The sequence below is a fragment of the Antechinus flavipes genome, chromosome 3, assembly GCF_016432865.1.
Source record: "Antechinus flavipes isolate AdamAnt ecotype Samford, QLD, Australia chromosome 3, AdamAnt_v2, whole genome shotgun sequence".
Taxonomy (NCBI): domain Eukaryota; kingdom Metazoa; phylum Chordata; class Mammalia; order Dasyuromorphia; family Dasyuridae; genus Antechinus; species Antechinus flavipes.
This window is the reverse complement of record NC_067400.1, coordinates 235,138,855-235,157,107: the sequence shown is the minus strand read 5'-3', so window position 1 is coordinate 235,157,107 and position 18,253 is coordinate 235,138,855. Positions and strand designations below refer to the sequence as shown.

The window sequence follows — 18,253 nt, the reverse complement described above, 5'->3', positions numbered from 1 at the left end:
GGTATATGAATACTTTGGAATATTATTGTTCTGTAAGAAATGACCAACAGGATGAATACAGAGAGGCTTGGAGAGACCTACATGGACTGATGCTAAGTGAGATGAGCAGAACCAGGAGATCATTATACACTTCGACAACGATATTGTATGAGGATGTATTCTGATGGAAGTGGATTTCTATGACAAAGAGATCTAACTGAGTTTCAATGGATAAATGATGGACAGAAACAGCTACACCCAAAGAAGGAACACTGGGAAACGAATGTGAACTATTTGCATTTTTGATTTTCTTCCCGAGTTATTTTTACCTTCTGAATCCAATTCTCCCTGTGCAACAGGAGAACTGTTTGGTTCTGCAAATATGTATTCTATCTAGGATATACTGCAACATATTTAACATATATAGGACTGCTTGCCATCTTGGGGGGGGGGGGTTGAGGGAGGGAGGGGAAAAAACGAAACATAAGCGAGTGCAAGGGATAATGTAAAAAAAATTACCCTGGCATGGATTGTGTCAATACAAAGTTATTATTAAATAAAATAAAATTAAAAAAAAAAAAAATAAACTTGCTCCTAGAAGTACTTCCTTCTCTTTTAAGGAAACTTGGAGGATTAGGGTGAAGAACAGTAGTGTCAGAGTAGAAAAGAAATGACCACTAATCGATATATGTGCAGGCTATATTCTGATCTAGTTTTAAAAATATAATATTATCTATAGTTTTTTGTATTTGTTTATTTTTCTAAAAAAATCATTTTAATCTGGTTCAGGTGGCACTTAAGAATCCTATAGGCTACATATTTGACATCTCTGATATAAAATACTGCATATGCTATTAGACTGTTGATTAATTTTGTTGAATTACTTTTTCTTTTCTTTTTTTCATTTCTGATACAAGAGGGCTCTGTGAGTTGGAGATGAGATAAAGAAAATATAAAAACAGACTGTTGCCTAAAAATTTTTTAAAAGAAGAAATAATTTATCTATTAAGATCATTCTTTTGATTACATTAACTTTCAGCTAATATTTTAAGAGTCATGATAAAGGATGATAAGATTTCATAGCTTAGAATATGGTTTAAAATTAAGAAATTAAAATTGGGTAAAGGAGATTTAAAGTGTAATATTTAGGGAATAAACTTCACTGGGGCTAATTTTCCTTAAGATCAAAGATTATCTTTGTATTGCCACTAGCTTAGCACAGTGCTTTCCACATAGTTAAGTATATAATAAATGCTTCATTCAGTCAATCAGATTAGTCCTCTGTTGCAGAATCTTTAAATGTATAGGAAACATATTCCTAAAAAAGAATATGCAAATATTGGGTCATCTTAATTGGAAAATTGGCACCAATAAGCAATATTTAATTAACTTTTAGAAAATTAAATATGAAAGAGGTATGGAAAAAGACATGTTGATCCATTGCTGATAAAGATGTAAAATAGTCCAACTGTCATGAAAAGTTTGGAATTAATTTTAGGAAAGTTAACAAATTATTTATACTTTCCAATAGAGCAGTCCTACTATTAGATTTATATCTTGACAAAGTCCTATACATATACAAATAAGGGAAGAAATACTATGTCATTAAAAAAAAAAACAAGAAACAAAATGGGTTCAACAAAATAAATTGTGATATGCAGATGTAATGGAAGATTACTGAGCCATAGAAATGACTAATATGAAGTAGACAGAAACAAGCTCAGAAAGTTAAATGGTTTTTCCCAAATCATACAGACAGTTCAATAAAAGAAGCAGGACTGAAGTATAGTTCTCTTTACTCAAAATCCCTTCTCTTTAAACAAATGTTTAATGGTAATAACAAGAACTGGGGAATTTTAAAGATGTGCCTCATAAACAAAAAATAACATTACTGACTGTAATCATTAAAAACATCCAACAGAAGAAATCCTCTCATATCTATATGCAATTATATTCACAGTGAAAAGATTTGAATGTGTGCGAAATATAAGGCTTCATAGTACATAAGACTTCATTAAAACATTTTTTTGACTCACTGTACTGATGCAGTATTAAATAAGTAAGAAAGAAAAGGGAGGAAGGGAGAGAGGGATGGATGGAGGGAAAGGAGAGGGAGGGAGAGGAGGGAGAAGAAGGGAAGGGGAGAAGGAAAAGGAGAAGGAGAGAGAGGGAGGGGAAGGAGAGAGGAGAAGGAGAAGGGGAAAGAGGAAGGAGGAAGGGAGAGTAAAAGGGGAAGGAGAAAGGAAAAAGGGGAAGGGAAAGGAAAATGGTGGATTTTCTAAAGTATCTGAAAGCTTAATGAAATTCTTTGATTTAGTTCTTACCTTTTCTGCTGATAGGAACTGAGCCCAATTGTTGTCTCAGTCTGTAAAAGGAACAATATAAATAAGATGCTGAATGGAAAACAACATTTTAACATAATACAATCAACAGATTATTTAAGATATAATAATTAATCTTGCTTTTGTATCTAACTTTATATGACTTTAAAGTAATACCTTATGTATTATCAGTCACCAAGTTTGTGAATTTAGCCCTGACAGGGGTAAACTGAAAAATATAAATAAGAACAAAAGACCCACTTCAGCTCATACTGTTTGCATGCAAATAGGAAACTCATGTTAATAAACATTTTATCTATATGAATGAGTACTATTACATTTGAAACACCTTGAAAGTATATAGACTTTTGGCAATATGGCTACCATTACTCAAAATATTTTTACTTTCAAAGTCAAATAAGTATAAGAAAAACAATCTCATCACAATCATCACAAAACATAAAACAAAAGGCACAAAACATCAGTGCCTAGTTTCATTACCTTGCTCCTCACTGAAAAGATTTTTGATTTTAAGGACAGTTGCTTATTTCTAAGAATCAATCTGTCCTCAAAGATTTTCCAACAGAGAAGATATTCAAATAAATTTGGACACAAGGTCTAAAGGTTTTCCTTTAGGGAAATTTCCAATGTGTTTGAAGCAACTCTGGTACCAAAATTTTATTAATACACACAATTTAAGGGTGAAAACTTTTTAAGAAAAATGCTTGTTTTAAGTAATGAATTTATTTGTTTATGCCATATTATTTTATAATCACATTTCATCAACTATATAGGAAATAAAGCAACTTCATAGTCTTGTATACTATGAATTTATATAATTATATATGTAATCATATATGTATATAATATATATAAATTATGCCATAATTTATATATTAAGGAATTAATCATTCCTTGTAATATCTGATTTTGCTCTTATATTCCTCAGAAACCAGCAAGGTCTCATAAGTGGAAAGCTAGTGTTGGCTGAAATGAATAATTAAATTATCACCCTTTGATGCTGATTATTTAAGGGACAATGAATGTTTTTTTTTTAATTTTCTCAATTACATGTAAAAGCAGTAACAGGTTTTTTAGATTTTAAGACTTGATTTCTAAACAAGTTATACTCAAAATTACATGTAATTCAAACCCCTCATTTTCCTCATTTGTCCCTTCCAACTCTAAAACAATTTCTATGTTGAGCTGATCTAGTCCAATCCATTTGTGAGCAAAATGAAAACTTGGGTAAACTATAACTTACTCTATTTTGTTTAAAACCTAAAACTAGTTTTAAAATGATATTTTCAAGATATCAATAAACTCTGTAGAGTTTGTATTATGCACATATTCCACATGAAGGTCATCAAAACTGAAAATATAGTCCTAAAAGACAACTCTGTTTGATGTGCCAGGACTTTTAAAATACATATTACCAATAACTATCCTAATATTTGGTAGAATGTGACAAGTGAGAGAGGGGTGTGTGTGTGTGTGTTTGTGTGTAAGTGCTGCCCATTGCCTGGACACAAAGGACACTCACTTTCAAAACTATACCTATGAACAGCTGTTCTCCTTCATTTGTAAGTAGAAATAATGGTTTGGTAAAATTATTTCTGTGAGATGACAATTTTCTTCTGAACTCACTTGTATTATACCTATTAAGTAGTTGCCTGACAGCAAGACTGGTCACATTTCATAAAAAGAGAAACTGAAGTCTAGGTTAATTAAAAATCATTTAACCAAGGGAATATAACAAGTTAAAGACAGACGGCTAGAAATGAAGATAGGACATTTATTCAGTCCTAGTGAAAGATCTTTCATAATTCAACAAATCAATGAATGAACACTTACTAAGTGCTTTTGTGTGGTTAGGCACCATGCTAATAATTAACATTAGGGACAATAAAGAAAGCAAGAGTCCCTTTCCTCAAGGGGCAATCCAATGGAAGAAACAATATAAAAATAATTATGCTACTTATAAGATATGTACATTTTTGATAATTTCAGAGAGAAGACATTATGGCATTAAAGGGGTCTGGGAAAGATTTCTTGCTACTAGAATATGGGATTTTAATTGAGACTTGAAAGAAGCTGGAAACATTAGGCAACAGAGATAAGGAGAAAACGCATTCTAAAGAAATTTATATTTGATCTTGGAGGCAAAAGAAAATAATTGGACTTCATGGAATGGGAAAAGAGGTTGTTTGCGACATAGTTAGATTTGCATTTTAGGAAGATTATTTCTTTAGGACTTAATTTTCCTAAAGGCAGACTAGAATGGGGAAAAACAAGGCAGGAAGATCAAATAGTAGGTTACTACAATAGTCCAGCGATGTGATAATGAGGGGCCTACAATAAAGTGGTAGCAGTATCAAAGGAGGTCTATATAAGAAATGGTACAAAGTTAGAAAAATGGGACCTGACAACAGGTTTATATAGGAGAAGGGTTGTTGTGAGAAAGAATGAGGAATCAAGAATGGCATCTAGAAGAATCCTGCGTGACTGGGAGGGTAGTGCTTTGATAGTAATAAGGAATTCAGGAAAAGATGGAGGACTTAAGGGTAAGAATTATGAGGTCAGTTTCAGACATGTTACATTTGAAATGAATATAGGACATTCAATGTGAGATGTTGAATAGAGATTTAAGATTGTAGATCAGAAAAGAAGGTAGGACTCAATAAATATATCTAAGAATCATTTATATAGAAATGATTGTTTAAAACACAAGAACTGATAGGACTACTAAGCAAAACAGTATAGAAGGAAAAGAAGGTCCAGAGCTTAGCATCAGGGGACACCCACAATTAGTAGGCATGATTCCAGCAAAGGTAATAGGTTTATTTTGTTTCATCATTTAACAAATCAGTGAAAGAGGATTTATTAAATGCTTAGCAAGGAGCTAGACTCAGTGCTAAGCAGAGGATAAAAAAAAGTCCCAGCCCTCAAGAAGCAGAAAATCTTCCTTAAAAATAAGGCAAAAGACCACAGAGGAATTTTGCCTAAGCTTATTTGAAACAAGGGTTTTGTTTTTCATTTGGGGAGATAAAAAAATAAATATTGGGTAACTGAACACTGAATTTTTTTTCATTAAAAAAAGGATATCAATAAAAAAGAGGACATTCACAAAAACTAGGAAGAATGTTTAGTGATTTATCTAAGGTCACATTAAGTAGTAAAGGAGCACAGTCAGACCCTAAATGCAAGTCTTTTGTTTCCATAACCATCACTTCTTTCATTGTACCACACTGTCTATCCAACAACATATCACAATCTGGACACTAGACATCCTTTGAACACTTGATTTTTCCTATATGAATAATAGTAACTTCACATATACAGGGACAACTAGGTAGTGTAATAGATAAGAGTGCCAGGCCTGGAGTCAGGAAGACCTGTGTTCTTTATTTTTCATTTTTATTGTTCATTATTATAAATAATGCATTTAATGCATTAATTTTTTTTTTTTTTGGCTGAGGCAATTGGGGTTAAGTGACTTGCCCAGGGTCACATAGCTAGAAAGTATTAAGTGAGTTTACATTTGAACTCAGCTCCTCCTGACTTTAGGGCTGGTGCTGTATCCACTGCTCCATCCAGCTGCTCCTTTAATCCATTAATGTTGAAGCTGCGAAATCTTGTGTGATCCTGACTGTGGCCCCACAATTTTTAAATTACAGTGGTACCTAGGTACTCTTCTGCTTTGAAATTTGGTGAATTTGGTACTTGACACATTTCAATGAGAAAAAAATGCTTCAGCACTTGATAGCTGCTCATCCCTTAGTGTACTTGGCGGAGGAGCAGGTATGTAAGATGGGCAGATATACTGCCTGGACCCATTCTCACTGCTACTGCCCTTGATCACTTCTCTCCAGTGAAGGTTACAGTGTGAAGGACTGTGAGATGAGAGCCCCCAATGCTAATGTTTTGTGCCTGGGCAGCGGTGGCAGCACAAGCAGTAGAAATAATAGTTCAGGCAGAGGACCCAGGACTCCTGAAAGCCAGGAATCCTTGGTGGCAGCCAATCTTGGGCAGCAGAGGGCTCACTATAGCTTCCTTCTCTACCTTCAGGCTTCCCTCCCCAGGGAAGCATGGATGATGGGGATTGGGGAAGAATATGAAGATTTCAGGCATCTCAGAAAGTGAGTTGGGTCACTTGCCCCTTTAGAGAATTGGATGGGAAGGGATAGTTGAGCTACAAACTCGTTATGTACTCATGAGAAAAATTCATTCAGTACTCCTCATTTTCAACTCCCATCATGCCTCCTGGAACCAATTAATGATGAGTACTAAGATCTTTGTATTTCTTTCTGGGTACTTGCAGTACTTTCTCCTTGACCAGGGAACTCTGAAAATTGGTTCTAATATCCCAAAGAGTTTTCATTTTGGGATCTTTTACAGAGATAATCAATAGGTTTTTTCAATTTCTATTTAACTCTCTGGTTCTAGAATATCAAGGAAATTTTCCTTGGCAATTTCTTGAAAGATGTTTGTTTAGATGTTTTAAATGCTTTCTTGAAAGATGATGTTTAGATGCTTTTCTTTTTAATCATGGCTTTCAGGTAATTGAATTACCTTTCCTGGATCTAACTTCTAGGTTAGTTGTTTTTCCAATGAAATATTTCACATTTTCTTCCATTTTTTTTAATTCTCTTAATTTTGTCTTAGTGTTTCTTGATGTCTGAGTCATTAACTTCCACTTGCTCAATCCTAATTTTTAAGGAGTTATTTTCTTCAATGAACTTCTGTACTTACTTTTCCATTTGGCCAATTCTACTTTTTGAGAAACTGCTTTCTGTAACGACTTGCCAGCACCCAGGACACCCCAGAATCAGCCGAGGTCAGGATAAGCAAAAGTCCTTAATCTTTATTGTTAGTCCCCAGATGCAGGACTGAACAGGATGGAAGCAGATTCTCCGCAACAGCTTTCTCCCTCATCTACCACCAAGAGTGTGTCCCTGGCTAGTCTTACTCCACCCCTTAGTCCCTCCTACAATCCTCTATACACCAATCATTGAGCCAGTACAGATAGTGGAAAGGACCATTTTCCAAGCATATGCCCATAGAGTATTATCCAATCAATAGTTAGCCTCAAGCGCTCAGCAGTCCTGACCTCAGTGCATCAACCCAATAGTTTCAGCCCTCTATAGCTTTCTTCAGTGGATTTTTCTGTTTCCTTTTTTTCATTTTTTTTTCTTCCTTTACCAAGCGCTGATTCTTTTTTTAAACATCACTCTCATCTCTTTTCCCATTTTTTCTTCTATCTCTCTTGTTTATTTTTTAAATCCTTTTGAGTTCTTTCAGCAATTCTTTTTGGGCCTGAGACCAATTCTCATTTCTTTCTCTGAGGCTTTGTATGTATGCATTTGACACCGTTGTCCTGAGTTTGTATTCTGGTCTTGCCTATTATCATAGCAGATCTTTTTATCTATTTCTTGCTCATCTTCCAGCCTATTTCGTGACTTTTATGTTAAAAGTTGGGCTCTGCTTGGATATGGGCACTGTCCCATGATTTTGAGTGGGGCCATGAGGCCTTACCATTGGGCTGTGGCAGGGGCTGGGAGCAATGGGGCTTACCACTTGGGAGTTATGGAACTTTGTTTGTGGCTTACAAAACGGGCCACAGGTCTGCAGAGGACTGCAGTCCCACTGACTTTTAAGTTGTCTTGACCTGAAAAATTATTTCAACACATTCATTTTTTGGTTTTGTCACTCTAGAATGTGAGGCATTATTTTATAACTGTTTGGAGGTGAATTTGGGAGTGTTCTGGTAAGTTCCTTTCTTATTCCATATTCTTGGCTGTATCCTTCTAAGGTACTTGCTTTCAAAAACAGAGAAAATAATTCAGACAAGCAAGAATTTAAGAATCACTGGACTTACTGAAAACCATGACCAAATTAAAAAATCTGAATATCATATTTTAAGAAATCATAAATCAATGGAGACCCATCAGAACCAAAGCAAAGTAAAAATGAAATAGCAAGCATGAATCAGTTACCACCACTTGAAACATTAAACTTATAATGCCCAGGTATGTTAAAGCCAAGTTTCAGGATTTCTAAATTAAGGGGAAAAATTATCACAAGCAACCAGAATGAAAAAACTTTATTTATTTTAACTTCATAATATCGTTTGTATACATTCTCTTCTCTTTACACAGCCACCACCCAAGTTCAGATCTCATCCTTTTCTGTCTATATCATTGCAAGATGGCTTTCCTGTCTCATCTCTCTCCACTCCAATCCAATTTTCACTCAGCTACCAAGATGGTTTCTCTAAAACATAGGTATGACTATGTCTCATCCTTGAAAATCAAGAAACTGCAGTGGCTACTTATTATTTCAAGGAAAAAATATAAATGCCATTGGCACTCAAAAGTTCTTCATAAACTGACTCCCTCTTCCCATTCCAGTTTTCTGACACCTCACTCTCCCCTCCACTCATTCTATTTTCTGGAAATACTGACCTACTTTCATTTACTTACACATGATACTTCATCTCCTGACTATTGCAATGGACCCATTCCTGGAATGTTCTGCTTCTTGGTTTTCTGGACTTTCTTCAAAACTCACTTCTTTTAGAACCAGATTAAACTAACAAAAATAGAAATAAGAAAGAAGCTACATACCTGAAAAGTATTTTTAAAAAATCAAATAGGCTAAAATCTCTGGCAATACTGAATGGGAGCAATAAGGAATGTAAATATTTTAAGTTTTGCACAGCACCTTTACAAAAACTAGTCCTGTCCCAGGGCACAGAAGTTTCTGAAAAAAGGAAGAAATATGTTTAAAAAAACCCAAAACTTCTTTATTGATCACAACACAATAAAAATATAAAAAATGAAGTGAGAAAAAATTTAGTGAGAAGGATTCAAACTTAAATGGAAACTAAATTTAATTCTAAAGAACTAGGAGAACAAAGAGGAAATAATATTTCTATTTCATCAAAGGCATTGTAAAAATGATGAGATATAGAAGTTTTGGAGTACAGTTAAAATAGTCTTCAGGGAAAATTTTATAGCAATGAACACTTCCATCAACAAGATAGAGAAAGAAAAGATCAATAATATAAGTATGGGAGAAAATAAAAACTAAAATGTAAAAAAAATTTTTCTATTAAACACAAAAATAATACATTTAAAAATAGAATAAGTAAAACCAAAGTAAAACAATAAACCCTCTACACTGAATTGATACAAGTAGCAGCTATTTTTAAGAAATGCTAATAAAAAAACCCACTAGCTAATTTCATTTTAAAAAGGAGAATCAATTGCCAATGTGAAAAATGAGAAAGGATAATTCATCATAAATGAGCCAAACATCAGAAATGATGTTGACCAATTATACACCCAAAAATTGATAACTGAAATGAAATAGAAACTTTATACAATTTAATTACATAAAAAAAAATATTGAACAAGTCTTTAAAGATTTCTTCCCCTAAAAAGTTCAGAAAAAGATGGACCTGAGCCTCTAGACCCTTGGAACGGGACAGAAAATACCAATGGGAACACCAAGTCAAATTACTTCTCTAGCCTAGGGTGTAACAAAATACAATCTGGACTAATGGGTTGATTTCCAATGTTTAAAAATAAATATAAAATTTTGAAAACCCAATAATTTTAATACTAAATGGTTGAAAAGATATGGACAATACATTCCAAGAACTAGTACTTTCTGCAATGAAAAACTGCTAAAGGGCTTTTCAATAAGATCATGGAAAAATCAAGAATGTCCCATTATTGTCATCAGTATTATTTGATACAGTTTTAAAAATGCTATCTAATACCAATGAGACATGGAGAAATCTATTTAATAAGCAAAGGCAAAGAACCAATGAAAGTGGTGCTTTATTCAGATTATAAGATTTATTTATAGAATCTTAAAGATTTAATTAAAAAACTAAAACATTAATTTTATGACAGTGGCTAGATGTAAAATAAACCCCCAAAAATCATCAGCCTTTTTGTATATTACTAATGAAGCCCCAGCAGAAACAAAAAAAGAAATTCTTTAAAAACAATTACAGAATGAATGTATATACAATATTAAGAAATACCTCCCAAGATGCAACCAACACAGATAACAACTATAAAATTTTACAGAAATACATACTTAAAAACTTAAATAAATAAATAAAATACATACTTAATAACATACTTAAATAAATAAAGAGAGTCATCTACACCCAGATGCTCTCTTCATCACAAGATCATTGGAACTAGCCTCAATCACCTCATTGTTGGAAAGAGTCATGTTCATTAGAATTGATCACAGTATAATATTGATGTTGTCGTGTATAATGATCTCCTGGTTCTGCTCATTTCACTCAGTATCAGTTCATGTAAAGTCTCTCCAGGCCTTTCTAAAATCATCCTCCTGATCATTTCTTATAATAATATTCCATAACATTCATATACCACAATTTATTTAACAATTCTCCAATTGATGGGCATCCATTCGTTTCCAGTTACTTGCCAGTACAAAGAGAGCTGCCACAAACATTTTTGCACATGTGCATCCCTTTCCTTCCTTCAAGATCTCTTTGGGATATAAACCAATAGAAACACTGCTGGATCAAAAGGGATGCACAGTTTGAGAGCTTTTAGAGGATAATACAGACAAAATTCTTATTGGAAAGACAGGCATGCAATGATTATAATCTGTTGGGGAAAAAATCTTCACATTGATTAAGATCCATTTGAATTTTTTGAGCAGAATGATTAAGAGTCCAATAGTGTAGAGACCATTCCCCCAGATCCCACCTTCTTAAACTGATATGCAACCCCATGTGAGGTCTCATAACTGAATGTGGGAGGAAGAGTCATAAAATTATAATTTAATATTTATAAATGTTTATTTTGTATATCTGTTATATATAGTTATATATCCAGAGTATATAAAAATTTCTCAGATGAAAAGGGGTCATGAACGGAAAAAGTTTTAAGAAGCCCAGGACTAGATCACAGGCATCTCTAGCCAAAGAGTCAAATTTCTTCAGTATAATATACTATGACAAAGTTATGGTAAAAATATTAGAACTCAAGGTTTGCTTCCATAATGGATGACTTAGTATGCTAAGTGCTATAATCATCAAACTCTAGATAGCAGGGAACTACTACTATTGCTGCTTGGTTTTAACACAGTAGTACAAGAAATCTCCAAATTAAAAGCTGATAATACCATAGAGGAAGCATCAACTATAACTGAAATTAGCAGTCAAAGTCAAATAGAAATTGTAACGCACAGTCATAGTGAAGCTAAATTTAAATCAAAATAACTCTCAGTTTTATCCCAGACATAATGGAGCAAAAATTTCCTTGACAAATTAATCATCCTATCTCTGCTTAAAGACCTCTAATAACAGAGAATTCACTACCTCTGTCCATATAACCCATTCTACTGGAAGAAGATATGAGGATAGACCCCTAATACAATAATTTTTTAAAATATATGATTTGATTTCATAAAAACTCTTGGTCTTGCCTTTATCTTTCATTATTCCTGAGTCAGTGCTTTCTGGAGGAGATTTTTACTTTTCTAATTGTATCTACCTACCATTTAGAAATCACAACAACTTCATTTATTAAAGGTAGAGGTAAAAATAAATTTACAACTGTGTTTAGAAAATAATATGGGAGTTTAACAAAATTAGAAAGAGAAATATTCTTTTTGGATGGTAGAGTAAATAGAATCAAAATCTGAGTTTGAATCTAGCCTCAAGACACTTATAAGTTGGGAGACCATACAAGCTTTCTGTACCTCAGTTTCTTTATTTGTAAAATGGAGATAATGGCACCCACTTTTGTAGGACTTTTGTGAGATAATGTTTTGTAAACTTTAATGTACTATATGTTAGCTATTTTTAGTTCAGGTCATAAATATTCTAGGAGGAGCAAGTAAAAGTCTGAAATCTTTCTCTCCAAATATAGCTAAAGAACTTCTGATAGTAAACTCAGAGGTCAGCTAACATTTCAGAATTCTAGAGCTGGTAGGAACTTTAATCATCCAGCCTAATTCCCTTACTTTATAGATGGACAACAGAGGCAACAGGAACATTTCGAATCAATTGCACTATCGGCTTCTGGGCTATAGGACAACATAACCCAGAGATTATAGGTAAAAGGATAGCATAGAACATGGAAAGGGCTTGCCTGGCACGAAATCAGTGAGGCAGTAATTAAAGAACCAATATATGTAGTTGTATGGGTAAGAGATTTGGTTTTCTTTTGAGCAATATAATGAAAGAGACAGAGCCTCTAATTCAAAATCCTCTTCCCTTCATTTCTCACATAATATAGGGAAGTTTAATTACTATCCCATAATTTATTCTGTATTTTTCTTACCCAAAATTTACAAAATGAAAAAGGAATCCATTAAAGGGCCGGACTAAGAAATTTAATAGAAAGAAATGACCAAGTAATAAAAAAATGAAAAATATGATAGTTTACACAAATATATATATAGTAAGCATGCACGTCTCTCTATCTAGAGTGTATATTTAATACCAACTGTAAAAAAAAATTATGGAAAATTTTTAAATTTAGGGAATAAAAGCAAAAACTAGCTTGAATTTTCAAATGTTCCTCTCTAATGCAACCTAGAAAACCTTCTAAAATTATTTTACTTCTTGAAATTTCTAAACATCATTAGAATGATAATGACTGATTAAGATTTAAGAATAAGAATTTGGTACTTCTTTCTTCAGTGGAGAGAGAGGAACCAAATATTGGCACTGCATTACTGTTGTGTGTGTATGTGGGAGGGGGGGAGAAAATGAGGGGAAACTGGAAGACAAGGAGAGACAGGAAAAGAAGGGAGGCAAGAAGAGAAGGAGAGGAAGAGAGAAGGAGAGAAAGAGAGAGGGAGAAAGACAAGGAGAGGGGGAGAGGGATGAGGAGAGACAGAGAGAGGCAGGAAAACAGGCAGACTATTTACTGTCTGAGAATCACTATAACTAAAGTCAAAGAAGTTCATTGGCATAATGATTACACTGTCACACTGAATTTTTAGGCCACTAACCCTGAAAGATTTATATATCAAGTCATAGAGGGGCTATGATTTGCAACAATTGAAGAAATATCCAAGCTGATTAAAATCATCTTATCATTTATTGTTGTGCAAGATATTAACATACAACATCAAAATAGGAAGAAAAGCAACTAGATGATCTCTATTTCTTCCAGTTCTATCCTTATTATATTTCTATTATGCTTTTTAGTGTTCTTGAAATTCCAACTTTAACAAAGTTTGCTTAAAAAAAAAACTTTAAACTTAAAACAATTTTTAAAACTAACTCTGATGCCTAATACTACTGCTACTATTGGGAAATGTAAAATGAAATATAAGCTATCACTTATAATTCAAAATGTTTCATTAGAACAAACTGTTCTTCAAAATGGAATAGAACCTTTTTTTTTCCTAGCTAAGCATACCCAGCCACTGGCCTTAACATAAACATCAATATCATGGAAGCCAAACTACTATTTTGTGCAATTTAAAAGAGATAAAATAAATGTTTCCCTGAGCTTCTTAAATAAAAATCCAATATATGACAAGTTGAAGGCTTTTCCCCTTATTCTCTGTACTTTTTCCTTCCTGCTGATTTCATCCATTTTTCAACTGGCTTCAATTATTATCTCTAAGAAGGTGACTTCAAATGTATAGTTCCTTGAGTCACAATTTCTCCCTAGATCTAACCCTACATTTCTAATAGTCTATTGGACATCTTTATAACATGTTCAAAAAATAAAACTAAGCCATTCTTCCTTCTTGCCTTTCTTCTCAGCTTCTTTCTTTCTTTTTTTAAGCTTCTTTATTTCTTTTAAAAACAATTATCCTGATTTCAGAAAGGCCTGGAAAGACATGAACTGATGCTGAGTGAAATGAGCAGGACCAGGAGATCATTATATACTTCAACAACAATACTACATGATGATCAATTCTGATGAACGTGGCCCTCTTCAACAATGAGATGAACTAAATCATTTCCAATAGAGCAGTAATGAACTGAACAACCAATGAAAGAACTCTGGGAGATGACTATGAACCATTACATAGAATTCCCAATCCCTCTATTTTTGTCTGCCTGCATTTTTGATTTCCTTCACAGGTTAATTGTACACTATTTCAAAGTCTGATTCTTTTTGTACAGCAAAATAAGTGTATGGACATATATACATATATTGTATTTAACTTATACTTTAACACATTTAACATGTATTGGTCAACCTGCCATCTTGGGGAAGGGGTGGGGGAAAGGAAGGGAAAAGTTGCAACAAAAGGTTTTGCAATTGTCAATGCCAAAAAATTACCCATGCATATATCTTGTAAATAAAAAGCTATTAAAAAACAAAACAAAACAGTCATCCTAGTTACACAGTCTTGAAACCTACGTATATTTTGACTTTTCTCATATTACCACCATGTACTTCCTATATTTACTGGAGAATTCTGAGTTTATTTTTCCCCTTGGTCCCCTCTTTGACACTCACATGCGCACTACTCTAGTTCAGATCTCACCTCTCACCTAAATTATTGCAGAACTTCTTAGCTTAGCTTAACTTCTCCCTTCTTTTAATATCCTTCCTCTTTAACCCATCCTTCACAGAGATGCCAAAAATAATCTTCCTAATAATATGAATGTTTCATCATGTCAGTTTCCTGCTAAAAAACAAAAAAAACTTCAGAAATTCTCTGAAAAGAGTCTCAGTTAAGAATGACTTTTACATTTTAAATACAATATAGTTTTATTAAAAAAAAAAACCCTAACCAAAAGAACTAAATAATTCAAATGCATTTCAATCTAGAATGAATTTAGAATCCATTCAGTCCAAATGATCTTATTTTACAAAGGACACTCAGCCCAAAGAAGTACATTACTTGCCTCAGGTCACAAAAGAAGGATCAGAATGAAATTTGAACTCAGATCCTTTAACTCTAGAACTAGTGATCTTGCTACTGTACTATACCTATGGAAGGCTCAATGAATTAAGTGTGCTTTATTTTGGATTTGATAATGTTGCTTTTAACTCCATTGCAAAATGGCTATCCCATTTCAAGTCAATTCTTTCCTAAGTTAAAAGCAGTCAATTCACAGGATCAGGAAGGAGTCTAAAAGGCCTCTTTCCCAATCCCCCTCATTTCACATGGAAGGAGACTCAAAGCCAGGAATACCTTGTCCAGGGTCCCAATATAGGCCTGGGTTTTTTGATTCCAGAACCAGCCCTTGTCCTACTCTATCACAGGTTTCTCCATTGTGTCTACAAAAACCTCTTCTTTGAGACTTTCATCCTCTTGCCAGACAGATCCACGTTTCATGGCACTCCCTCTTTGTCTAGACCTCCTACTCTGGTTGTAGGATGCTGCAATGAGCTCCAGAACCTTCATTTAAGTAAGGGCCAGGTCAGCCATTTCTCCAGGTCCCATCTTTGGACAGCTCTGTCACCCAGGTGCCAGATCCATCCCTCTCCTACTTCCCCCCAGCTCTTCAGCTTCCTTTTGTGTGTTTTCTTCCTCCATTATACTGTAAACTCCTTGAGGGCATGGATCATCTTTCCTTTTCATATCAGTATCCCGTGCATAACAGGAACTTAATATTTACTGACACTGACTTGCCCATGGTCACACATACACACAATACACAAAGTGACTCAGGGAGGATTTGAACACAAATGTCTCTCATTTAAAGTTAAAAAACTCTATCCACCACACTACCTTATTTTCTCCTCTAGTTTAATAATGACTGAGTTGACGTTTTGCTTTGCAAAACATAGGTTCTAATGAATTGAACCAGCTACACCCAGCGAAAGAACTCTGGAAGATGACTATGAACCACTACATAGAATTCCCAATCCCTCTATTTTTGTCAGCCTGCATTTTTGATTTCCTTCACAGGTTAATTGTACATGATTTCAAAGTCTGATTCTTTTTGTACAGCAAAATAACTGTATGGACATGTATACATATATTGTATTTAACTTATACTTTACCATATTTAACATGTATTGGTCAACCTGCCATCTGGGGGAGGGGGAAAGGAGGGGAAAAATTGGAACAAAAACAATGCAATGGTCAATGCTGAAAAATTACCCATGCATATATCTTGTAAATAAAAAGCTATAATAATAAAAAATAATAAATATAAAAACAATAAAAAAGAAAAAACAAAACAAAAGTTCTTTACATATATTATATAATATATAATTTTGAAACTCATTGTTTATAGGTTCCAAGATTAGACAATCTCCATTAATATAAAAAAAATTTTAACAGCACACAAGACTATCTTAAACTGAAGATTTGCACAGTAGGCCATACCACTCCTACCAAATATGAGACAATACAGAGATTACCTGAATGGGATATACATTTCCATTCACTCTACTGCAAGGATCCTCTACTACAAGGATCAATCATAGTTCTCTCTGTGGATGCTGATGGCTTCCTCCATCACAAGTCTATTGGAATTGCCTTGAACTCATTGTTGAAAAGAAATAAGTCCATCAGAGATGATCATCAAAATAATCTTGTTGTTGCTATGTACAACATTCTCTTGTATCTACTCATTTCACTTAGCATTGGTTCATATTAGTCTTGTCTTTCAAGACTTTTCTGAAATCAGCTTGCTCACTATTTCTTACAGAACAATAATATTCCATAACATTCATATATCATAATTTATTCAGCCGTTCACCAACTTATGGGCATCCATTCAGTTTCCAGCTTCTTCCAACTATAAAAAGAGCTGCTACATTTTTGTGCATGTGTGTCCTTTTCCCTTTTTTATGATCTCTTTGGGATACAGGCCCAGTAGAGACACTGCTGGATCAAAGGATATGCACAGTTTTATAGCCCTTTGGCCACAGTTCAAAATTGCTCTCCAGAATGGTTGAATCAGTTCACAACTCCACCAACAATGTAGAAGTATTCCACTTTTCCACCTCTCTTCCTACATGCATCAGTATCTTTTCCTGACTTACCTAATCTGAAAGGTGTAAAATGGGACCTCAGAACTATCGTAATATACATTTCTCTGATCAATATGATTTAAACCACTTTTTTTCATACACCTATGTGGCTTTAATTTCTTCATCTGACAAATTGTTCATATCCTTTGACCATTTATCAATTAAGGAATGGCTTGCAGACTTATAAATTTGAATCATTTCTCTATTTTAGAAATGAGGTCTCTATCAGAAAAACAGATGTAAAACTTTTTCTCCATTTTGTTTTCTAATCTTGGCTGCATTGGTTTTGTATGTATAAAACCTTTTTAATTTAATGTAATTGAAATTATCCATTTTGCATTTTATAATGTTCTCTAGTTCTTCTTTGGCCAAAAATTCCTCCCTTCTCCACAGATCTGAGAGGTAAACTATCTCTTATTTTCCTAATTTATTTATGGTAGCATACTTTACATTTAAACCTATTTTGACCTTATCTTAGTATAATGTGCTAGATGTTGATCAATGCCTAGCTATTGCCATACTATTTTCTAGTTTTCCCAGCATTTTTTGTCAAATAGTAATTTCTTATCCCAGAAGCTGCAGCTTTGGGTTTATCATACACTAGATTACTATCGTGATTGATTATGTCTTGTGAATCTAACCTATTCTATTGATCCATAAAGATCATATGTTAAAAACACCAGTAATTAACACAATATATGAAAGAACAATTCACGCTTAATATCTTCCTCCTTTTTCACCATTGTCACTTCTCAACAGAAAGGGGGCCTGAAAGGACTCAAGACCTTTTTGTCTTTTTAGGAGTTTTGCTGGTTGCCATGGCTAAAAAAATTCAACATTTAGTTTCTAATCATGCAGCAATGAAACTTTATATTTCACCAGAGTGATCCAGAGTGGCAATAAATACAGTCAGAATCACTGCTAGTTTGACTAATACTTGTCAGCACTGACAGTTACCTGACTTAGTTTTTGAACTACTTCATTCCA

General features: G+C 33.8%; 1 protein-coding gene across 2 annotated transcripts in view; it reads right to left on the bottom strand.

Annotated features, from left to right (window-relative positions):
- The window catches only part of TMEM131 (transmembrane protein 131), a 221,311-nt gene that overhangs the window by 121,775 nt on the left and 81,283 nt on the right, over positions 1-18,253 (bottom strand). For both annotated transcript variants that reach the window (XM_051984665.1, XM_051984666.1), the window contains exon 3: positions 2,304-2,344. In XM_051984665.1, coding sequence (XP_051840625.1) covers positions 2,304-2,344 — 41 coding nt within the window. The remainder of the gene's footprint in view (positions 1-2,303; positions 2,345-18,253) is intronic.